This window comes from Eptesicus fuscus, chromosome 12 (assembly GCF_027574615.1).
Source record: "Eptesicus fuscus isolate TK198812 chromosome 12, DD_ASM_mEF_20220401, whole genome shotgun sequence".
Lineage (NCBI taxonomy): Eukaryota > Metazoa > Chordata > Mammalia > Chiroptera > Vespertilionidae > Eptesicus > Eptesicus fuscus.
Window position 1 is genome coordinate 36,297,068 of NC_072484.1, and position 24,568 is coordinate 36,321,635.

The 24,568-nt window shown below is 49.7% G+C and overlaps 1 protein-coding gene across 4 annotated transcripts in view; it reads left to right on the forward strand.

Annotated features, from left to right (window-relative positions):
- The window catches only part of DLGAP4 (DLG associated protein 4), a 76,049-nt gene that overhangs the window by 11,448 nt on the left and 40,033 nt on the right, over nucleotides 1-24,568 (forward strand). For 3 of the 4 annotated variants that reach the window (XM_008149657.3, XM_008149656.3, XM_054724385.1), the window contains one exon: nucleotides 1,573-1,813. In XM_008149657.3, the coding sequence (XP_008147879.1) occupies nucleotides 1,573-1,813 (241 nt within the window). Of the gene's footprint in view, nucleotides 1-1,572; nucleotides 1,814-13,380; nucleotides 13,994-24,568 lie in introns of those variants that run through there. The other variant, XM_008149659.3, reaches the window with a different exon arrangement.

A 24,568-nucleotide genomic window follows, 5' to 3' on the forward strand; every position in this document is an offset into this window, starting at 1 on the left:
TCATTTAGATGGAGAAACTCTGACCCAGAGGATAGGGGTGGCCTGAGATCACACGGCCCGGTCCAGAGCAGAGCTGGCCCAGACCCGCCCAGCTCCATCCTTTCCTTCACATGCTGCTCAGTCATGGGCTTCCCTCCGACCTCCATCCAGTGTCCCTTTTTGGCCAGCTGACTCCTCAGCTTATATTCTGTGATCCCCGGTTACCAACGTGATCCAAAACATGAGTCAGGCAGACCCTTCTAGAACGCTTGCAGAGTGTATGTATGGTGAGGACCCTCTGTGCTCACGCCTCCAGCTGCAGATTTGTAGGATCTTCATCAGTCATCTTTGGAGGACCACTGAGAAGCCATCTAGATGAGCTCGAATTAGATGTGAGATGGCAAATAGCAAGCATTCTGGAATTCTCCACACTGCCCATGGCAGGCATCACGAATCCGTCCTCACTGCCACCACCCTGGCCCAGTCTTAAGTCCTCTCACCAGACTATCGCAGCAGTTTCATCTCTGGCCTCTACCTCCATTCCAGACCCCTCCCCAGTATCCACTCTGTATGCCAGGGCTAGATTAATCTTCCTTAAATATACATTTGGAGTGTTTGATTCTGCCACTTACTCACTGGGTTCCTTCCCCTGGTAAGTGTCTTCCTCTCACTGCACGTGGTATGAATTATCTCATTAATCTTGACAGCAATCCTATAAAATTCGGTCTGTAATTAACCCCCATTTTATAGATGGTAAATATCTAGCACACCTATTGGCACCCCTCACTCCAACATCCTGGGCAGACATTAATAATTTACTATAGCCCTAGCTGGTTTGGCTCAGTGGATAGAGCATCAGACTGCAGACTGAAGGGTCCTGGTTTCAATTCCGGTCAAAGGCACATGCCCGGGTTGCGCTCGATCCCCAGTTGGGGCGTGCAGGAGGCAGTGGGTCAATGATTCTCTGTCATCATTGATGTTTCTATCTCTCCCTTTCCCTTCCTCCCTGAAATTAATAAAAATATATTTTTAAAAAATAATTTATTATAGCCGAAACCGGTTTGGCTCAGTGGATAGAGCGTCGGTCTGCGGACTAAAAGGTCCCAGGTTCGATTCCAGTCAAGGGCATGTACCTTGGTTGCGGGCACATCCCCAGTGGGGGATGTGCAGGAGGCAGCTGGTCGATGTATCTCTCTCATCGATGTTTCTAACTCTCTATCCCTCTCCCTTTCTCTCTGTATAAAATCAATAAAATATAAAATAATAATAATAATTTATTATAGCCTTCTTTCCCCCCACTAAGTTTATATGTGGCCGCAAAATCTATCGGTCCATCGGTGTGGACACATAGGTATAATCTCGTTAATATCCTGGAAACGATCCTTAGCCGTTTCTCCTCCGTCGTAGAGAGGGGGAAAGGGAGGCCCGGGGTGAGAAGGGCTGTCTATTTCCATTGGGCTCCTCTGCTCATCCCATTCTGATATGGGAGGGGGAGGAGGGGGTGGGATGGGTTGAGGCCCCACAGCCCAGTGCACAGGAGCCCGTCCCTGGATGAGCTCAGCTGGCCCCTGACGCCTGCCTTTGCCTGGACAGGTACGGGAGGCGGATCTGAGCGACCAGTATGAGGCGGCCTGCGAGTCGGCCTGCAGCGAAGCAGAGTCGACGGCGGCGGAGGCGCTTGACTTGCCGCTGCCGAGCTACTTCCGCTCCCGCAGCCACAGCTACCTGCGCGCCATCCAGGCGGGCTGCTCGCAGGAGGAGGACAGTGTCTCCCTGCAGTCCCTCTCCCCACCACCCAGCACCAGTAGCCTCAGCAACAGTCGCACGCTTCCGAGTGAGTACCGAGTTGAGGGGAAGGGTTTTGTTTTGCTTTGTTTAGGGGAGGGGCAGCCAGTGGGAAATGCTGGGGAGGAATTCGCGGTGGGCTGGCCGGGATTGGAGGGATGATTAGGAGCAAAAGCAGGAGGCCTGGGGGCTGAACTGCTCACCAGCTGGCGAACTGGTGCTCAAATAGGGGTCACAGAGGCAGATGCCCGCACTGGTGGCCGGGGTGAGGGGGCTGGAGAAGGCCCCAGCTAGTGGGAAGTACTTGGTTGCCCGTGGCTGTCAAGACCCTGGCTCAGAGGAGCCACCTACTGGTGGGCTGGGCTCACTGAAGCTCTACGCACCTTTTTGGATTAGTTCAGTTATGCAGCAAACCTGTGGGGAGGACAGGAACCTCCAGAGAAGGCAGAGCCTTCTGGGAGAGGATGGGATCTGCTTTGAGCCTTCTAAAAAGGAGTGAGTTTGCAGGTTTCTGTCATGTTCACAATCAGGGACAAGCTACCCTTCCTGATACTTGTTCTAAATCCTCTGGAGATAACCCATGTAGGGTCAGGGTAAAGAGAACCTGTGTCACAGAGCAAGCCATGAAAATCAGTGAAATCAAGACCAAGGAAAATCATAGCACAATAGCTGGTTCCGTAGAGAGAGCTTTGAGCTTACTCTGGCTAGCTGGTTCTCTCCCTGTTTCCCCATCCGTAAATAAATTGGGGCATAAGCCAGACCCTAGGGGGCTCTTGGGGATATGAAATTAAGACTGGGTGTAAAAAGTGTTTATCAGGGCCTTGCACACACTAGGAGCTGACAAGTGGTAGCTGTTATCTGACTTCACTCTGAGCTTCCTAACAATTGAAGGCAACTGGTGTTGGATTGTTGTCAAAAGAGAGACAGCTGTTTCAAGTTCTTAATTGGTGTTTGATGTTCATAAATGAACCTGAATCCTGTGGATAGTCTACACCCGTGGTCGGCAAACTGAGGCTCGCGAGCCACATGCGGCTCTTTGGCCCCTTGAGTGTGGCTCTTCCACAAAATACCACGGCCTGGGCGAGTCTATTTTGATGAAGTGGAGTTAGAAGAAGTTTAAGTTTAAAAAATTTGGCTCTCAAAAGAAATTTCAATCGTTGTACTGTTGATATTTGGCTCTGTTGACTAATGAGTTTGCCGACCACTGGTCTACACACAGGAAACCAGCTTGTTGGCTGAACGAACTGGTCTTTGCAGGCGGCAGAGCAAGAATCCACTTTGTTTACCTACTGCCTGGGGAGGAATTCGCGGAGGGCTGGCCAGGATTGGAGGGATGATTAGGAGCAAAAGCAAGAGGCCTGGGGGCTGAACTACTCACCAGCTGGCGAATTGGTGCTCAAGTGGGGGTCACAGAGGCAGATGCCAGCACTGGTGGCCGGGTGAGGGAGCTGGAGAAGGCCCCAGCTAGTGGGAAGTACAGCCCGTGGCTGTCAATACCCTGGCTCAGAGGAGCCACCTACTGGTGGGCTGGGCTCACACCTGGGTGATTTATGGGCAGATCCTTGAGCTTTCCAGCCACTTTTAAACCTTAAGGAACAGTCTCATTTTCAGGTATTGAGAGCTCAGTCTGGTCTCATTTCAAACTTGTCTACCTCCACATCTCATGCACCTGCAGCTGGGCGTGGTCGTCAGTGTCTTCTCTGTTCCTTGTTCTGGTCCCTCCAGGTGGGAGGGCGAGGTAGCTAGTGCAGATGCCGTATGCTGGCCCTTTCTCCTATGTGGTGCTTTTGGAGTTTCTCCTATCCTGCAGGGCCACATGGTGCCTTCTTTTCTGACATGAGCGATCTCCCTCCAGCCCACTGTTTCTTATTGCCCCTCAGCTTCTCCATCCAGTGGTCCCCCTCTTCCCCACTCAGCCTCTTTTTGCTACGAGGCCTGGCCCTGCCAGGCAGCCACTTGGGCAGAATTCTCTGAAGACAGCTCCAGCCCTGCTTTCTTTCTTGGTTCCTACATAACCCATGTGAAATGAGGCCTTTGCCTGCAGCACTCTGAAAGTATGGGTTGGTCTGCTACAGCCTTCCTTCTAGAACTGCTGTCACACACAGGTATTCCATTTTAGAGGTCTACAGGCAGGTGTTGAGGCCCAGGTTCTATGGCCTTCAAATCCAGGGGATCCCTGGCAGGCTCCTCCAGTCCTCTACAGTCCCCTTAGGAGCCTCGGGTACATGATCAGATTTCCCACATCATCAGGCCCGTGAGAAATTCTCTAACTACAAAGTGGGCCTGGGGGGACATATAGCACCTTAGCAATTTTCTTCAAAGAAACCCTCATTCACTAATCTCCCCTCACTCCAATCACTCATGAATGATCTGAGGATGGATGATGGGCTACATGTCTCAGAACTATTTGGGTTCCTGTACTAGTTAGCTATTGCTGGAGTAGTACTGTATAACAAACAACCACAAAATCGGTATGATACAACAGTAAACATTTATTTCTTGCTCCCAAGTTTGTGAATTAACTGGGACAGCTCTGCTTCTGGGGCCAATGGGTCCTCCTGGGATCAGTGGCCTACCCCGGCATATTCTCATGGTGATGGCAGGAGCACCAGAGAGCAAGCCTAGCTATACATGCACATTTCAAGGCCCCTGCTTGCATAATATTTGCTAAAATGCTATTGGCTAGAGTAAGTCATATGACTGAGTTCAAAGACAAGGGATGGAGAAGTACTCTCCCACCTTTGTGTCAGAAACTGTATTTAGCCGAAACCGGTTTGGCTCAGTGGATAAAGCATCAGCCTGCGGACTGTAAGAGTCCCAGGTTCGATTCCGGTCAAGGGCATGTACCTTTGTTGCAGGAACATCCCCAGTGTGGGGTGTGCAGGAGGCAGCTGATCGATGTTTCTCTCTCATCGATGTTTCTAGCTCTCTATCCCTCTCTCTTCCTCTCTGTAAAAAATCAATAAAATATATATTTTTTAAAAACTGTATTTACATGGCAAAGGGTTTAGATACGGGGACGAATCAGGGTCAATAATTCAATCTACTACAGTCCAATCTCTTAGCCATATTGACTTGGAAAATACGTTTATCCTCAAGACCACCCCCCACCCACCCCCAAGTGTCATCCAATCATAACATCAAGATCTCATGACTTATGTCAGTTCTGGATGTGACTCCTCTTGACTGAGTGACCTAAAATCTAAAGAGACAGTTGTCCACCTCCTACCCATAATTGTGCACACATCCAGCATACATTGGTGAAATAGAGACAAGATAACTGCAATTCACACTCCTGTTCACAAAAAAGGGAAAAGGAATTCAGAGACTTACTGATCCATGGCAGTTCTGAAGTTCTTCCGGGCAAATGTTGGGCGAATGCTCTGGGATAGGAAATTACCTTGATGAGGCCCAAGCTGTGCCACCGGGGGTTGACTCCCTAACGCACTGTTCTCAGCAGCTCCCGGTTCTGCTCTCTGAAAGCCCTTCCTGTTCTATTTGCCTTTTGGACCACTTCTGAAGAGAACATTGAAAAATGTGCTCTTTGGGCAGCTGAACAACTTTCTTAGCCTGCTTTCTCCCTAACGAGAGTTAGGGACCCAGATGTCTTTTTACACCTAGAATGGTCTCAGTCCCTTCTGCCCAAGCTGATCGTAGTTTTGGCTGCGCACCTACCTCAAACACGTTATGGGTTTCCTATGTATCTGATTCCACTTAACTCCTTGTGCCAAAACCACACCCACAATTATTTTTGAGTCATGCCAGTCTCTCTAGATTCAATTATGACTACTTTGGTACATCAGGCCAACTCCTTTCAGCTTTCTGGAAGCCCTTTTGAGCAGCTGAGAGCATCTACTAGGGCAGTGGTCGGCAAACTGCGGCTCGCAAGCCACATGTGGTTCGTTTGCCGCTCTGTTGACTAATGAGTTTGCCGACCACTGCTAAGGCATTACCCTTACCCAGAAGTTTTGACTTCAGGTTAAAGACATTAGTACATTATTAAAATGTTTTTTAAGTGTTTTTCCCTAGCAGTGGTCGGCAAACTCGTTAGTCAACAGAGCGGCAAACCGCGGCTCGCAAGCAGCATGTGGCTCGCGAGCTGCAGTTTGCCGACCACTGTACTAGGGAATCTTATTATTTTGAAGTATTAATAAAAGATGTTACAACCACAGCCTTGATTTTATCTGGGCCACATGCTGTATCTTAACTGGCCATCACCTTGGTTTGTTCTTTGTCCTTTGCCCTTGGTTTCATTTGTATCTTAACTTGAGAATGACTTACTAGCAGGAGAGGCTGGAGTTAACACATTTCTTTTCCAACTCAGCAAGTTCTGGGCCCTCTATATCCCCTCTAAACACTCCTTAGTCCTTTCATTAATTTTCTTTCTTATACAGCTTTATCAAATGCACCCAAAGGAGCCAGCTTTTGCTTTCAACATTTTGCCTGGAAACTACCTTGCCCAAATCCATGTACTTTCTTCAGGTTACTATAGATTGACAGTTTTACCAAGCATTTCACCCCCACATGATATGGGTTACCTTTTTTCAAGCCTACTGTAACATTTTACCTACTACTTACCACTTGGTCTCAGTGCCAAGGCTACATACTTTTGTTGCTAATACCCCCTACTCCTGGTACCAATTTTTGTATCTGTCAGCTATTATCACAATAATGCTGTGTAACAAATAAGCATGCTTTTTTAGTGGCACACAATAATACACATTTGTTCTCATTCATGAGTGTTCAAGTTGTCTGGTTCTGTTCTGCATGTCCTACATCCTCCTCCCGGAACCAAAGGGTGCCCCTAGAATCACTACCCTAGCCAGGGCATGCTCTTGTCATGGTGGTGGCAGAAGTATAAAAGGGAAAACCCCACTTTGCAAGCATATTTCAACTCTCTTTCACATCTACTCATATTTGGTTGGTTAAAGTAACTCATATGAGTCCAAGGCCAAGGTCCAGGGAAATATATCCCACCTTGTGTGGGAGAAGCTGCAGTTACATAGCAAAAGGTATGAATTCTGGAAAGGATTGGGAATTGAGGCCAAAATTTCAATCAGTCATAGCCTGCCCCCTCAGCACAGCTTTCGTGGATGATTCAGCATCTGGCTTTAAATGTGGGGATATGGAGCTTTGATTATTCTCATTTGGGGCTTTAGTCCAAACCAAAACACTCAAGAAAGTATCATGTAGCAACATCTTACACCTACCCAGACATGTGTGCACATGTGCACCTACATACAGGCATATATAGAGTTTTGTACCCTTAGACCTCTATATGATATAAAAGTGTAAATAAAAACACATGCACACTGATATTCTCACATGTACACATAATATCTACATATCTCTACATTCATCTGCACACACTCACATACATGTGTGTCTCCAAGGCTCATGCCACCTTCTCACCTATGAGGACATCATGCCTCTAGCAGATTTGAGCCACCAAATAATTTCACCGCCCACATTTCCCTGGTCAGCCCTCCCTCCAGGTCTCCACCGTGGCTCCTCTCTCCTCCGCCCTGCAATCCCCTCATGCTCACAAAACTCATCTCCCTCACCAGGAAAACCAAAGCCACCATGTTTTCAGATCTGTGCCCGGAGCTGCAGCTGGTCCATACGGTACCTTTGTGTGCTGGGTTAGGAAAGAGTGCCCCACCACCACCACCACCACCAGACACTTAACTGCCATCTCTTGAAAAATGGTCATGATGTACAGTTTTTTTTCAGAATAAGACCCGTTAATGCCATCTGCTAGAAACTTGTCATAATCAGTATGTAATTTAATTATGTCTTTATTGTGACTGGCACACCCCCTTATGTGTGGCATCCTTAATCAGTGTAAAACTTGCACAGTCCTGCCCATAATCACCTCTCTCCATATGGAAACACACAGGCACACAGGCACCTCCCATTCAGCCACTGTCTCCCCCTCAGAGGCCACATGTCAGAAGGCTGCCCCCTTTCGTTAGCATCTGTCTCCAAGGAGTGAGCAGTCTGGGCCCCACCACCATGCTGAGGGGCATGAAAGCTCTTCGTCACTTTCACATGGGCACATGTGCAGGCGGGCAGGTAGATGTATGTGGGTGGGGGCGGTGTATTGAGACCATGAGAGCCTGGGAGGGGTGGACCCCTGGGAAGTGGCCATGAGCACGACGTGGAGTGCCCACCCACCTCCTCAGAACTGGCCAGCTTCCCAGCTGCCAATGCCACTGCCACCCCTTCTCTCCCTCCCCCTCTCTGACCCAGATTCCACATTCCAAAAATAGCTCTGGCAGGTGACTGGCAGGCTGGGTCAGCTCCAGCTGGGATGGTGGGGAAAGCAGCAGCTTGGCTGCCTGTACATGCCCCTTCCCAGCCAAAGAACCTACCTGGGAGAGGCCACAGGGGTTCATCACCCTCAGTCTGCCTCCTCTCTCTCTGCCTCTGAGAAAAAAAGAACAAAGAAAACCTCCCTCTACTCCTTCCCTTCTCTTCCTCTGCCCATCTTCCATTAGTGCTCATTCTCCCCTCCTCTCTCCCTTTCTCCATCCCTTTCTTCTAGCTTCCCCTCCCATCCCTCTCCCCATCTCTCTCTCCACCACCTCAGCTTTCTGGTCTGTCTCCCTCAGCTCTGTTTCTCCCTGCACCTTCTATTCCTTTCTTCCCTCACAGTTTCTGGCCCTCCTCTCCCACCAGCCTCCCTTTGTGTCTCTCCCACTCCTACTGAATCACAAGGGCGGCTGTGACATCACCCCAAGTGTGGTCATGGTAGGCTGCTGGGTAGCACCCCCAGCTCCTGCCAACTGCATTTTCTGCCCCTTCACGTGTGTACACACACACATACAAATACACACACACACAGATACACACACACGCACACACACACACACACACACACACACACACACTAGGGGTCACTCCCTGGCAGTGTTTGAGGCTGTAGACTGAGCTGGGTGTTCCTGCCCTGGGAAACACCCTTGCTCAGGGGCTGTAAGTTCTAGTTTTAGCTCTGCTGTGTCACTCTGGGCGGGCCCCAGCCCCTCCCTGTGCCTCAAATTCTCCATCTATATTGTGGAGCTTGTGTTTGGGGATCCTTGAATACCTCCTATCCAAGTCACAGAATGTTCTGTCCTCCCTTCTTTGCCCCCCCCCCCCCCCTGTTGAACTCTCCCAGTTTCTTCTCTGATTCACTCCTCCTCCATAGACACAGGAAGGGAGGCTGACCGCATTCCAGGAGCAGTCAACCCTTCCGTCAGCCTTGTCTTCTAGTCCCATCCTAGGTCTACTCCTACCACAATCTCTGTTTATCACACCACAGGCTCCTGTGAGACTGGACACTCCATCTGCCTGAGCATCAGTGCTGAGAGGAACCTCAAAGACCAACTTGTTCAGAGATGCAAAATAGACTTCAACTCATGTCATCTCTGATCCCTGGAGCTCAGGACTGAGATTTAGTTAAGCAGAGAAGTGTGCTGCCATCGATTAGTGATGTCTGCCGTAGCCAGGATAGTTGCGCATAGCTGACATTCCAGATTTAACCCAGTTAACCTCTCACACACACACATGCACATACACATTTGCTGACATTTTGCAAAGAAACTGCAGCCTAGAAAAGGTGGATGTGAAGTCAAGGTCACCCAGTTAGTAGGTCAAGCAGGTGTTTTCCACTGAATGGAGTTTGCTATTATCCTGTGGGGAAGCCGCTCAAGTCCTGGTAAAGGAGGTACAGTGTGTCCACGGAGTTTCAGGGAGAATTATCTGGCAACATGGGCAGGATGGATCAGGAAAACACTAAGTGAATAGTACACGTGCAGCATAGGACAAGTAAACGTATTATTTTCAAAGTCTTAGGACTATGCCTGGCCCAATAACCCCCAGTTGCTTTTGTTATTAATATGCCTTTAAGCAAAAACCAGGACAGTGGTGTCTGAAACACTGTATCGTCTTCAGTATGGTTCTTCTCTCCTTTTTATATGTTTAACCATAAAAATTATATTTTATTTACATAATTTCCTATGAAATAGATTTAATACACTTGTGACTGAAAATTGAAACTGATTTTCCCACAAAATAACTGGTGAATTATCACATTCTTAGTTCTTTCATGATATAGTAACATTAAATCATTTTAGAAAATAAAATGGCACGTTAAAGCTAATTATTAGCGCTTACAAATCTAGTAAATTTATGAAAAATCCTATTATGAGCAAATACATAAAACACCAGTTGACAGTGAAACTTGAGTGGACCATGCTGGAGAAGGGTTCTTTTCAACAGGTTTACTTTATATTCACACTGTGGTTGGCCCAACATGGTTATCACCATTAAAACAGATCCTTCAGCAACCAGAAATGTCATCTTTTTTCAAAATGTCTTCATTGGTTTTTAGAGAGAGGGCAAGGGAGAGGGATAGAGAGAGAGAAACATCGATGAGAGAGGAACATCACTGATCAGCTGCCTCTTGTACTCCCCACTGGGGATCGAGCCTGCAACCTGGGTTTGTGCACTGGCCAGGCATCAAACTGTGACCTCCTGATTCAACCACTGAGCACACTGGCTGAGCTGGGTTATCTTTTTTATTGTTTATTTTTTCCTAGAATAAGAAAGCAGTCTATGAAATATGAAATAAATAAGAATAGTCTGGAAGTCTTATAGGGGCCCAATTTCAGTACAATGGCACTTTCCCATTCCTCTCTTTATTTCATAAAGCACTTCATTTATCCACTTGGAAAAAAATTTTATATATATATATATATTTGAGCCAGAATCAATGTCCCATTTGTGAATTTTCCAACCTGTCCATGCCGTCCACTTGACAAAATACTCGGAGCAGATTTCTTCTATTTGGATTTCCTGCCTTTCTGCCCTTTCCTCTTCTTTTTCTTGAAAATATCTGTGTCCTAGGCCAGTGGTCGGCAAACCGCGGCTCACGAGCCACATGCGGCTCTTTGGCCCCTTGCGTGTTCTAACGCCACTTCTTCAAAATAGACTCGCCCAGGCCGAAAACCGACTTCTGCGCATGGGCCACAAAGTTTCAATCGCACTGTACGTGCGCGCCCACACGTGGTATTTTGTGGAAGAGCCACACTCAAGGGGCCAAAGAGCCGCATGTGGCTCGCGAGCCGCGGTTTGCCGACCACTGTCCTAGGCTATTCTCCTTTCTTCTTCCTTTGCTGCCTTTTTTTCTTTGGTCTGCTCTTACAAAACCTTGTAATTCACATAATTCTTTTTAGGAGGCTGCGCATAAGGGCTCGTTCCAGTTCCAGGACTCTTTTCTTTTCCATAGCCCATGATCCCAAACCTGTGTACCTCCAACTGAACCGTTTCTAAGTTAAATTATTGTATAACCACATCTTTCTTTCTTCTTTTTTCCCACCCCCAGAGGCATTTCTTTTTTCTTCTTCTTTTTATTTCAGAGAGGAAGGGAAAGAGAAAAAAAAAATGATGAGAATCATCAATCTGCTGCCTCCTGCACACCTCCTATTGGGGATTGAACCTGCAACATAGGCATGTCCTGAGTCATGGGTAGATGCCCAACCACCGAGCCACACGGGCCAGGACCGTGTGCTCTTTTTGATCCAGCTTCTGTTTTGTTATTTCTGCTGTGGAATTCCACCACTGCTACTTGTTCTTCAGGGAGGAGTTGATGCTGCAGCACAAGGGACCTGTGGTCCTGCTAGGGCACCAGTGGGGGTCACAGCAAGGGTACACTGCCCTGTTCTCTGAGCTCCTAGTGCAGTGATGGGCAACCTTTTGAGCTTGGTGTGTCAAACTTCGCCAAAAAACTGAGCATAACTCGGGTAGTGTGTCACTTTGAGGAAAAAACATTATTTCGCAGATGTTTCATCCTCAGGAGCAGCAAATGTTTCATCTTCGGCATGCGGCCGCCTCAGCGGCCACGTGTCATCAGAAATGGCTACGCGTGTCAGTGCTGACACGCGTGTCATAGGTTCGCCATCACTGCCCTAGAGGAAGCTTGAAGCCCCTTCCTCTGGTTTCTTACAGGAGAACCAGGAGGGGGAGCTGGCTCTGCCCCTAACGCCATTGAAGTCCCCACATCTCTTCTTGTTTCCCCTTTTCTTTCCGATCCTTTTCTTTGCTTCATCTTCTGTGTCTCCAAAGTTGTAGAGGTTCTGGAGCACAGCACCCAGAGGCGTGTGAGAAGAGGGAAGCGAGGACCCCAGACCCAGCTTCTGTGCCATTGTGGGGTCTGACTCCATGGGACAACGCAAAGCCCGCCTGAATGCCCTTCTTTTCTGTTTTAGATTTGGAACAGAAATGCACAGAGAAGGGAAGGAACTTGCCTAGGTCACCCAGCAAGGCAGGTTGGGAAGCAGGAGCTGGGTCTGTGGACCTTCTTTAAGTGCGGCCTTGAGGGATGAGACCCGCAGATTACTCTGGACCAGGACTGCGAGGAGGGGGCACTGGCTGGGGAGAAGGAACTGGGAGGGCCCTGAGGCTAGAAGAGTGATTACGGATTTAGGCAGTACCTGCTGCACTTGCCCTCCAGGGCACCGTGGGGTGCAGGTTTTATTATGTCAAGCAGGCTCAGGGAGGTGGAACGGACGTTCAAGGTCACACAACCCTCCAGAGGCTGAGCCAGGATTTAAACCCAACCTGGAGGGCTCGGGGTGAGGGCAGCAAAATGAGGATGGAGCAGCGGGGGACAACTATAAACACTTAGGACATAGAGTCGGTTGTACTTGAGGTCTCATTTGACCCCACAGGGGTGAAAAGACCACCTCGGGCGCTTGCTCTGAGCCTCAGTTTCCCCCAGTGGTGCCGAGGTGTCGCAGCGGTAAGCGGGTGCGAACGCTCCCCGCCAGCCTCACGCACAGAGCATGCGTCCCGTTCCAGCTGGAACCGGTTAGGCCGGCGGCGTGAGGGGCGGAGCGCCCCTCCCGCGCCCAGGCCTGCGCGTGCCGACGTGGGCGCGCTCCCTCTCTCGGTGGGTCTGCTTGGGCGGGGTTGAGCGCCCCGCGCGCTTGCGCACCGGCCGAGCCGCGCGTGCGCGCGAGGGGCCCAGTGCCCAGCCGGCTGCGCGCGCTCCCGTCCGCCCGCGACGCGCGCGCGGCTGACGCGGAGGGCGGGGAGAGGCGGGGCCGACGCTGGGCTTTAACCCAGAGGCCCCGCCCCTCGGGCGTACAAAACCGGAGCCTCGGGCCGGGCCGCGTGAGGGAGGAGGGTGAGTGCCCGCCGCTGGCCGCCGCTGTCGCCAGCCGGTCCGTCACTCCGTCCGTCTGTCCGGTCCACGTCGTCGCCGCCGCCTCCTCCGCCCGGACGCCCGGGGCCCGCCCAGAGCCGCCCGGAGCAGCCGCGGCCCCGCGAGGAGACGGGCGCCGCCCCCGCCCGGTCCTGCCCCCGCCCTCCTCCCCGTCTGTCCGTCCGTCCGTCAGTCCACCCGCCCGCTCGCGCTTCCGTCCTTCTGTTCGGCCAGACCTCGGGCCGTCTCCCCGCTCCGCCCGCTTTGTCTCTCCCCGGCCGCTGTCTCTTTGTCTCTGCCCCGCGCTGCCTCAGCCCCTCCTTCGCTCCCCACACTCGGGTCCCCTCGACGCGTTCCTCTCGTCCCTCAGAGCCTCCTATCCTGAACTCCTCCATTCTTCAGGACACCCCCCCCCCCCCCCAGAGCGCCCCACATCTTTGGGTGCTTTTCCTTTAGAACAACCTCCACACCCCCAGGGCTCCCCTGTGGGCTTCCCGCACATCCTTTGGGGGCCTTCCTCCATCTGCACCCCAGATCCCTGGGGTCTTGCCTCCTCTTAGCCCTCATTCCCTCAGGATTTTTCCTTTTTCTGGTGTCCCCCCTATACACTGGGATCTCCGAGATCCCTTGAGGTCTCTCCTTGGAAACCCTCCCCCCCAAAATTCCCCGGCTTCAGCACCCCTCCCTGCCTTCCCTTGGTTTGTCCCCTGTCACTGATTCTCCTTGTTCTCTTTCAGGCCTCTGCTCTCCCCCACACACATTTGTCTGGGTGGGGATCCCCTGCTTTGCCCTCCCTGCCTCTCTCTGTCCCATCTGTCTCCTTGCTCTCACCATTCAGTGTCTCTTGTGCTGAAGGCCCCCTTTTGAACCTGCTCCTTTGCCCAGAGCTCTTGGCCCCCCGTTTCTCTGCCCCAGCCCCCTGTCTCCTCTCCTCTCTGCTCCTCTGCCTCTCCCTCTCCCCTTTTCTGTCTTTGCCGGTCTCTGGGTCTCTGACCCCCCATCCGGCCCTCATGGCTTTGTGTCTGGAGCTCTTGAAGCAATGTGAGTGGTGGGGTGTCTGGGTCGGGCGGAGTCTGCCTGCAGGCTGGCCGTGGCTGAGGCTCCATGGGGTTGGCGCTGGGGCGAGGGCTGGCACTAGGGCTGGACTCTGTGGGCCTCCCAAAAGGGGGCAAGGAGGGGCCAGGCCAGCTGATGGAGCTGGGAGTGGGTGGCCTTCCTGCTCTGAGGCTTCTGCTTTAGTTGCTTGAGTGTGTGAAGGGTGTCATGAGCTGGGTGTCCCTGCCTGCTTGGCCCTGCATGGCCTGGCACTTTGTGATTGCTTGTGGGCAGGCCTGGGCTATTTTGGAGCCGGCAGGATGTGATATCACTTGGGCGTTTATTTAGACCCGGCTGGGGGTGGGGGCTGCGTTCTTGCCAACTTGAGTAATGAAATTGTGCAGGGGGGTGCGGCCTCCTAGGCAGCTGGGCCGTGGGATTCGGTGCCAGTACTTTGCAGGCCACCAGACTGGGCAGGTGAGCAAGGGTCTGTGCTGCGTCTGTCCGAGCCTCTCAGTGAGGGTGAGGCTAGAGAGGAGCTGTTCTTCATCTGAGCATCCGATAGTGTTGGGTTTGGTGGTCTAACACCTCTGGGGCCTTGGTTCTGCCAGCTTCAAGCTGTGTGACCTTGACTGAGACCCTCAACCTCTCTAAGCCTCAGTTTCCCCATCTGTTTGAAGAGAGTAACTGTGCCAGCCTCACAACGTTGTCTCGATGATCAAATGAAACATCTGTAGACGTGCTATGTGAACTCGCACCCTCTTTAAACTGAGCTCCACAGAGGGAAAGCAGCTTGCCTGGACTACATAGCTAGTTTATGGTGTAGCTGGAACAGGGAACAGGGCCCAGGAATCCCCATCCAGAGTTCTTTACCCTCCTCTCCATTACTACCTGATTATTCAGGAATACACCTGCCCCTGTGATAGGGCAGGAAGTACGCCATTCCTTATTCATGCCCTGATCCTGGTTATTCTTTGTCAGTTTGTAAAGATAGGCAGGTATGCCCAGCTGGATGTTTGTGCTGGGAGACAGTTGGATTTTCCATGTTCCATCCCATTGTTGTTTAAGGGATTTTTTCCTTGTTTGGCCAGTGGCATTTGGGAATTGTCACTTGTGGTTGTAAGCCCTAGCTGCTTTTCCTGCTTCCCTGTAGAGTGATGGAACAAAGTCCCCAGCTGAGAAAGGGTCCATATTCAGCCGGGGTCTGCTGTCAGGGAGCCTAGGATGTCCCAGAACTTTGGAGGAGATGAGATCAGCAGTGGTAGCCCCCTTATCTTATAGAAGAGGCCCAGAAAGACAAGGGACCCACAGATGGTCAAACCATAACTCCTGGGTACTGTTCCATGGCATTGCCTCTGAGGAGGTCACTGTCAGGCTGGTGTCACCTGCCCACTGGCATATAATGACAATTTCTTACACCCATTGACCTTTTACTATAGGCCTATGCTCGGCACACTACGCAGACTACTTGCAGTGGGGAGAAGAAGGGGCTTGGTTCCCGTCTAGAAGTGAGAAATCAGGGTTCTAGTCCCACATCTCACCCATTCTCAGGGAGGCATCTTTCCCTTGGGCTTCAGCTTCCTTATCTGTAAAATGGGAATCATAATCCTTTTCCTAAGACTGGTTTTGAAGTCATGGAATCCCTAAAAAAATTCTGTGAGGCAGAATGCCAAGGTTCTATTCCTGCCTCTGATGCAGTGTGACTTCAAACAGGAGTCCTCTATGTATTTTTCCTTCTGAAAAAATGAGGGAGTTGGGCCTGTTCTCTTAGGTGCTTTCAGCTCTGACATTTGAGGATCCTAAGGTAATTCAAAGGTCACCTATTTGTATCTACATCTCATCTTACCTGTTAAAAGTGTGCTTGATCACAGAATAAGAGGGAGGATAGATTGAATGCTGTCAGATGTGTGCTGATGATGTGCTGTGGGGTTTTGTAGGAGAGAAACAAAGGGAGAGAAAGGAGTCCAGGAGAAGGCAGTACTTGAGCTGGGTGGGCCTCTATACCAGGCATGTTCTGCCTTTTAAACAAGCATATCTCAGAGATATTGCAGACCACCACAATAAAGCGGGTTATCATCTTTTTCCTGTTGGAGGATCTTGCCTTCAATTTGTGTAAATTGATACATCTGCCCCTGTGATAGGGCAGGAAGTACGCCATTCCCTATTTATGCCCTGATCCTGGTTATTTGTCACAGATGTTGTGTAAAAACACAACATCTGTAAAGTGCAATAAAATGAGATATACCTGTACACAATTTCCCAGAGGGTAGGAAATAGTGTGGATTTTAGAGCCACAAACACCTGGTTTTAATCAGTCTCTATCACTCACTGCCTATGTAATCTTGGTCAAGTTACTTTCTTTGAGTTTCAGTATCCTCATCTGGACTCAACCATATTTACGAAGTAGGATTATAGTGGGGATTAAGTGAGAGTATATATAAAAAACACCCAGTACATAGTAGGCACTTAATACATGTCAGCTTTCACCTCCCGATAATATCTGGATCACTTTTTTGTGTGTGACATCAAGAAAGATGCCCAGCCTCTCCCCATACTCCCTATGGTTGGGGTTCTGGTAAAAGGAAAGCACCTTCTGGCTGTTGTAATAAATAATAAGAGTAATCCTCTAATCTCTCACTTGCTGTGTGAGGCTTTGTGTAATCTGCCGGCTCTTTTCTGACCATTGTTCCTCACATCAGTCCTAGGAGGAAGTCGGAAGTGAAAGGAGTTCTCCATTTCACAAATGAATAAAGGGCCCAAGAAGAACAGGTAGCTTCGCAGGGTACCTCAGCATGGCTTTGTTGGGGCAGGCTAGCCCAGACTGGACTTGGCCCACAGCTTTGCTCCAAATTGATTGCTTCTGCCTGATAGCCTACCCTCTCAGGCCACCTTCTCTGGTCTGGCATCTGTTCTGCAAGAAGGGTTTGCTTGACATTTCCCCAGCCTCTGAGCTCATCTCAGATTTAAATGGGACTAACTGGAGGCTGGATGGGGGACTGAGTCACCACCTTCCCTGGTTTTCTCATCCTGAGCAGTAAGTAACCAGACACACCCAGAGGGCCACTGAGTGAGTGAGACCTACTGGTTGTAGACACCACACGGGACAGACTTTCCTCCCTGAGCTTCTACTATGGTGGCTCCATGTTTTTCTTTACTCCCCAGAGATCTGGAAGCACAAGCCACATTGAGCAGTTACTGGCTTGGCCTTTCCTGCTCCCAGCCTTTATTTATGCTTACCCTTCCTCTATGGGGCTCTCCCCTTTGAGGGCCACGGTGTCAAATGCACCTCCTCCAGGAAGTCTGCTGACTCTGGGTCAGACTGTGAATCAGTCCCGGGTTCATACTTGCTGAAAGTATGACCTTGGCGGGTCACTTTACCTCTGTGCCTCAGTTTCCTCATATATAAAATTTAGATTCCTCATCTTTATAAAATGCAGATTCCTGAGTTCCATTCCCAAAGATTCTCATTTGACAGGCTTGGGGCAGGAATCAGGTTTTTAAACCAACCTTCTGGAAGAGTCCGATGCTGAGAGTCTGTGGGCTACAGTTCTATAGTTTGGGAAAAGCTGAACTGAGAGTTTCCTGTGTTTGTATCACAGTTTGGCTTGTCCCTACTGTGTGACCTTAGATTGATCAACTTTTGTACCTTTCTTTTCTTCCCTGTCAAATTGGGATAGAAATACCTAGCTCACAAGTTGCTGTGAGGATGAGAACTCATGCAGTAAAAGCCCTTCAAGAAATGGGAATTTGTCTGCTACACTGCTGTTCACTGGGTGTCAGGGTCTGTGCTAAGCAGTTTATGGCATTATCTTACTGCATTATTGCAGCAATCCTATGATATGGGTACCAATGTTATCCCCATTTTACAGGTGAGGAAACTGGCCCTTCGTTATCATCTTTGTTTGGGGCAGGATTGGTTGTTCTAGAACCAAGTTACCCTTCCGATGCTTAACCCTGGCAGCAGACACTCAGGCCTAGCCAGGGTGAAGTCTGTGGAATTGAACACCTGGGGAAAAATGCAACCCAGTTGTCAGAGGAATTTAGTGAGGTTGATGAGGTGTGCAGTATGAGTGCCTCTCAGGTTCCAGGTTTTCCAGTCCTGGCTGTGGCTGCCTCTTTTCCCTTTACCTCTGTTGAAATTAGCTGGTTCCTCACCCACCACTTCCTGGGAACCAAGGCTACCTTAGAGACAAATAAAATTCATATTCTAGAACTAAAAGATTATTGTTTCTTGTTCACAATAAGGAAGCAGGGAGGTGGCAGATAAGGACATGCCTAGGGTCCCAGATCAAGACGATGCTAAGGCCAGGCAAGAGCTATAGCCCTGCCTCTCCACCCAGGTCTCCCTCATTTCTGTAAATCACTGGTCCAGTGGAAAATGAGCACTGAGGTGTGGTTTGGCTAGTGAACAGTTTACTCTTGGGACAAGAGCAAGAGAAGTGAGCCCAGCCCTGGCCAGTGTGGCTCAGTTGGTTGAGCGTCATCCCATGCACTAAAAGGTTGCCGGTTCCCTTCCTAGTCAGGGCACATGCCCAGGGTATGGGCTTGATCCCCAGGAGGAGAAGGTATGCAGGAGGCAGCCAATCGATGTTTCTCTCTTTCCCTGTCCCTTCGTAGCTCTCTAAAATCAATAAAAGCATTTTTATTTTATTTTTTAAGAGAAAGAGAAGTGATCTCAAGTGGTCAGAGGTAAACTTGACTCAGTCTGGAGCTGAATTGGGTTTGGAAGCCTTTTCTAATCAGGGGCCTCCTCTCCCAGCCCTGGGCCAGGCTCTTTGGTGATGGGAAAGAACAGATGCCCTCTGCCCTTGGGAACTAACTTATGGTCTGACAAGAGAGACAAGGCTACAATTACAAGAGACTGTGTGACAGGCTATATAATTAAGTGTCTGGTAAAGAAAAGCATTGTCTGAGAAGGAAGAAGTGAGTGTGAGCCAGAGGAAACGAACGGGGCTAGATTCTAAGAGACAGAGGGTAGGGCTGACATTCTGGAGAATGGTTTGTACAAAGTTAGAGGTACAGGTGCTGGAAGGTAAACAGTGAGTAAATTAGTTCTGATGCATCACGGCTCTGGATTAAAAACTCTGGGCGAGACCAGGAGCTTGTAGGCAATGTTGAGCTTCAGCTGAAAAGCAGAAGCTTTGGGGAGCCGTAGAAAGTTTTAGAGCAGGGATAGTACAACTGAACGGTTTTCTTCAAGATGAATCAGGCTGGAATTAGAGTGAAGCTTTGCAGGCATCCAGATGACAGAAGAGGACGAGGTTCTGGTGGAGCCCTTGGGAGTGAAGAGCCAGTTGGGATAGCAGAGGATGTTGTGCTCCTCCCTGAGGAAAGCTCAGCTGGGGGCCTAATGGACTAAAAGGAAAGATATTGGGTATTGCTGCTTTGGGGCAGGAAATAACAGTCTAAGCACATTGCTTGTATACCTGCTCTATGCCAGGCTCTATGCCAGGGCCTCCGGATGTTCTCATGAAATCCTTACAATAAGCCTGAGGCAGGTGGACTTATCACCTCTGTTTTACAGATAAGGAAAATGAGGTTCAGACCCAAGGCTGGCTGTCTGCAAACCCTGAATCTTCCCACAGTTCAGCTTTGCTTCTTGGAAAGGAAACTCCTACTCTTAGGGTCCCAGGAATCAATAAGCCTTCTTGCCTCTTGATTAGGGGATATGCAAATATATCCCCTTAAGTCCATAAACCCTGCTTTCTAAAGATCCAGAAGGTTGGGGCTGGGTGCCAGCCTAAAATTTCTTCAAGGTGGGAGAGTCAGGGAAGTGAAGGGCCTTTATATCAGCAATATTACTCACCAGGCATCCTATTTAGTTGGGCCTTATATATGTCTGGTCCAACAGTGGACAAGTCCATGACTGGACTCATTGGGATTCTCAACTAGCCCCTCAGGTAGGAAAGGACCTGTCCCAAGGTGCCCCTCAGGACAGAAGAGCGAGGTGAGGGAACCCAGTTCCCATTTCCTAGGCTGCAGCCAGCGATATCCATTGGGCAGAGGGAAGGGGAAGGGGACTGGTACATACTGAGTGGTCCCATGGGAGGTAGCAATAATTGGTCCACTGTGCAGCTAGAACATTGAAGATGGCCAGTCATTCTCTGTGTGCCCCCTAAGCTGGGCCTCATCCTCGGGCAGTGAGGCAGAGCAACACATAGTAGTCATAGCCTCCATGCTCGCCTCTCCGCACTCCTCCCTGCCTCCAGTAAACCCCCAGATCCATATGCCAGTCTTCTTTGGCAAATACTCTCTAAGCCCAGCTGTGTTCAGGGTAAGATTGTAACTGCACCCCTGTTTTTCATCCCAAAATCTGGACAAAGGTTTTGATGAGGGATTTTTGTGTTCCTTTGGAATAGACCCAGTCTGAGAGATATCATTCAGACATTGTAACAATGGACTAGAGCAACCTGTGCTACCCCTTTCATTTGATTAATTTTACTATTTGCCAAATGCTTTCTCATAAACTTGATCATTCTCCTGTATATTCATTCTTTTGTTTTCAGAATATTGATTGTGGATACTTAATATTTGTTTAGCTTATTTGCAGAGCACTTTTATCCACCTTATTCCAGTAGATCCTTATACAACCCTAGGAGATCATTACTATTCTATCATCCTCATTTTCCAGAGTGACTTGACCAAGGTCACTCTGGGATTCATTGGCTGAACTACTCACTTATTCAGCGAATATTTGTTACGTGCCTGCAGTGTACTAGGTGATGAGCTGGCCCGGGAGATACAGTGGCAAGCAGAGCTGTCTTAGAGACTTAATTTCTGACTTCCCAGAGTCCACAGTATCACAGAGGCCTAGCCAGGATCCACCCCAGTGCTCCTGAGCTCTCCACCCTGGCTTTCTCCCACTGCAGACCTCTGTACTTTGGGTCTGTGGCTTAGATCTAGACTGTTGTAACCAGTGATCCCTCAGCCTAGGGCATCATGGTAAAGCAAGCCAAAGCAGCAGGTCTCTGCAAACTGAACTTCAAAAGTGACAAAAGAAGTCTTCAGTAATGACTTAATTATTAACAAGAAGGTGAGGAAGCATTTCAACAAAAGGCCATCTGCTCTTTCTCCCCCAAGGGAAGTTGCCCAAGGTCTGCTGTACCTAAGATCCTGGCCTGAATTTTCCACAGCCCCCAAATATTTGATTACAGTGTGCACAGGTGTGGAGCCCTGTGGCCATGTGCTGAGCTGGGGACCATCCCTGCTTACTTTAATATTAAATGAGTTAATAGAGGCAGATTCTAGGATATCAGGTACTACAGAGGACTCTAGCCCAGCCCCCTCACTTCCCAAAAGTAGGAATCAAGAGTAGGAGAGGCCCAGCCGGGTGTGGCTCAGTGGTTGAGTCTCGACCTAGGAACCAAGAGGTCACCGGTTTGATTCCTGGTCAGGGCACATGCCTGGGTTGCAGGCTCAATCCCCAGTAGGGGGCGTGCAGGAGGCAGCGGATCAATGATTTCCTCTGTGAAACCAATAAAAAAAATATTTAAAAAGTAGGAGTGGAAGGGACTTATCAGTATCACACACAGGGATATTCCTTACCTTTCATCCATCTTATTAGCCTATCTTTCCCCAGTCCTTCAAATAGAAACCCTCTCCTCTCAGCTGTACCTGTTCCATGTTCAAAGCCCTTTTCAAATCCTTCCCATGCCTTAAGGTCAAGTTTTTCCTAAGTTTTCCCTGACATTTCTTCCATGCCCAGAACCCTACAGTGTCTAGTCTGTGAGGGATGGGGAGCAGGGACATACTCTCAGAGGCTGACCACCTATTCTACAAGTCTGGGCCAGCCAGTCTTTGAGGAGATGTCAAAATCCAGGGGCCTGGGCTCTGGCCCCAGGGAGTCTGATGCTTGAGACCTAGAGGAAGGCTTCTCTGGGTTCATTTTGCTGGAGTTATTTTTGTGTATAAAAATTATATTTTTAGTCTGACCAGTGTGGCTCAGTGGTTGAGCGTCGACCTATGAACCAGGAGGTCATGGTAATTCTCTGTGGATACACAGGTCCATGACCTCCTTGTCCATGACTGTGTGACAGTCCATTTGTGGATAGACCACTAGTTATTCAGTCCTCTACTCAGGTTCATTTAGGTTGTCCTTGTTGCTATGAGCAGTGCTCCAGCAAACACCCTTCCCCCCATGTCTATGTGTGTGCGTGCATACTTGTGGGAGCCATTCCTGCAAGTGAAATTGTTTGGAGGAGTCTTTGCACCTCAAATTTTGTTAGATATTTTCTGATTGCCTTCTTTTGCGTTCTGAAAACATATATTTAAAAGTACCTTGCCTCGACCCCTGGATTCAAATTCATTTCCTTGGTTAAGAATCACTATTCTCACCCAGACCAGAGAGGGGAAGGAGGTTGGCTAGTGTCACTCAGCAGTCCTCAGCCACTGAGGTGTCCCAAGTAAGATGCAGATGGGAAGAAGTGAGGAATGAAAGAAAGAAATGGGCTGAAAGGGCGGCAGGAGTGGATCCAGGATTGGGGGGAGGGAACTCTGTTCCGGGTACCTTGGGACCTGTTTGTGACTTGGTCTCCAGGGAGAGGTGTCCCCCCTCCCATGCTGCATCCTCCTTCCTGAAGTTCTCTGGTTTGTGCTGCACCTGCTTGGCAACAGCTGGGCTATGAGCTCTTTCATACAGCAAATATTTACTGAGTTCCTGAATCCTAAGGCTGGCTTGGCCACAGTTTTCCTGCCCTTCTCTGAGCCTCAGTTTTCCTCATCTGAAAGTTGGGGAGGTTCATCCCTGCCGTTCTCATGTCACCAGGCTAGGAAGACTTGGTAAACCAGCCATTAGTAAAACACCATAAAACAGATTACAGTGGTCTTAACTAAACACTGTGCCAGGCACATAGGGTTAGCAGAGTCTGAAGTTTGGACCAGTCCTGGGAGGGCTGCTGTCAGTCTTAGCAGATGGCTTGGTCAGCCCTCAGGCTGAAATTTTTGGGCAGCTGTTGGTGTCTCCTCTTGCTGTGCCAAGATAGGGTCAGGCTGATACCTACAGGCTTCCTGAATTTACTCTTCCTCATGTTGCTGGGACTCCTGGTCTGTTAGGATAAAGGATGTTCAGATGACAAGTGAGAGAGGTAGTCAGGGAGACCAGGAGGGTCTCCACACTGCAGCCAGAGTTTTGCCTCCTCCAAGACACCAAGAAGGCCCTTTGGGGTCCCCCATGGGTCATTTTTACAGTTCCTTTTCAGTCCTTAGTGGTGGCAGGAATGAGAAAGGGGAAGTTCTATCATTTTTCAAGTTTACAGTGACATTTAAAATCACCAGCCTATCAATGGGGAAACAGGCCTGGAGTTGAGGGCCTCCTCCCAAATTTCCCTTATTGGAATTAAAAGCCAGGTGTTCAGGGCCTTAACTCTCAGCATCTTTCCCTTGTTGTCCCAATCTTTAGTTTCACTTTGGGGTTAACAACCAAAGTGAAAGAAAAAGGCAAAGCAGGAAGCAGCTGCTTCAGACCCAGCCCAGGCCGGGGCGGGCACCAGGATTCCCAGGCCGAGCTAGCCTCGCTAGTAGGGGGCAGCCTCACGAGAGAGGCCCCAGGCTGCAGCCAGGCAGTGGCGTTCTGACCTGGCCCAGTGCTGTCTGGGAGACAGCCAGTCCAACGGGTTCCTGGTGAAGTCAGCTTCACCGGGGTGTGGCCTCAGGTGGGAAGCTACTGCCTTTTAAACTCCCGTCCTTCCGTCCTTCCGGGGCCGGGCTGAGCTGTAGCTGGGCCTGTGTTGGTCTGGAAAAGAAATCCTGGCCTTCTGAATCCAGCTTTCACAGGACAGTTCCACTCTCCCTGAAGGTAAGAACTGGTGCCCTGCTCCACCATGAAGACTTTAAAACTTTCAGTCTCTGTGGGCACTTACCTCAACCCCTGGTGGTTTTCTCTTAAGGACCCAGATAGCTTGAAAGTCTTTTTGCCCTTTCCAGTCCCAGTCTTAGAGAACACAGGGAGAGCAGGAGCCGTGGCTTCCTGCTGTGTTGATAGGTGCCCTCAGGCAAGACCCTTTCCTACTCTAGACCTCAGATCCCCGATTGTCTCTTGGCAGAAGGGAGTTCCTTCTAGCTCTGCTATTCGGTGGAATTGATTTGGTCCCTTGGAAGCTAGTGAGAGAGTATCATAAACCTGGTTTACTAGTAGTTGACCTGAGTATTTCAAAGATTAGCTGTTATCTAACAAGCTGGGGTCTTAAGTTCCTGTTTCTCTGTGCTTTTTCTAAGGCAATTCTCAGACTTGCCAAAGCAGATATGGTATCAGTGTTGTTGCTTCAACAAGTATGATTTTTATGTACTACTTTTCTCCTCGCCACAATCACAAGGTCCCCAAACACAGAGCCAAATTGGTTCAAGTCCACTCCCTGAGGGCACATGCTTGAGCACACAGTGGGTAATCTGGAAGTTGTTGTTGAATGACTGTATTAATGATACAAAGCTGGCATCCTAATAAGTATAAAGAGCAAGGTGGCGTCACTACCGAATGGGTGACCAGTCACCATGAAGTGCATGGAGCACCTCCCCATCCCCCCTCTCCCCCAGCCCCCGAGCCACTCACCATGAGGGGGCCTGGGGGCGGGGCAGGACTGGGGACTG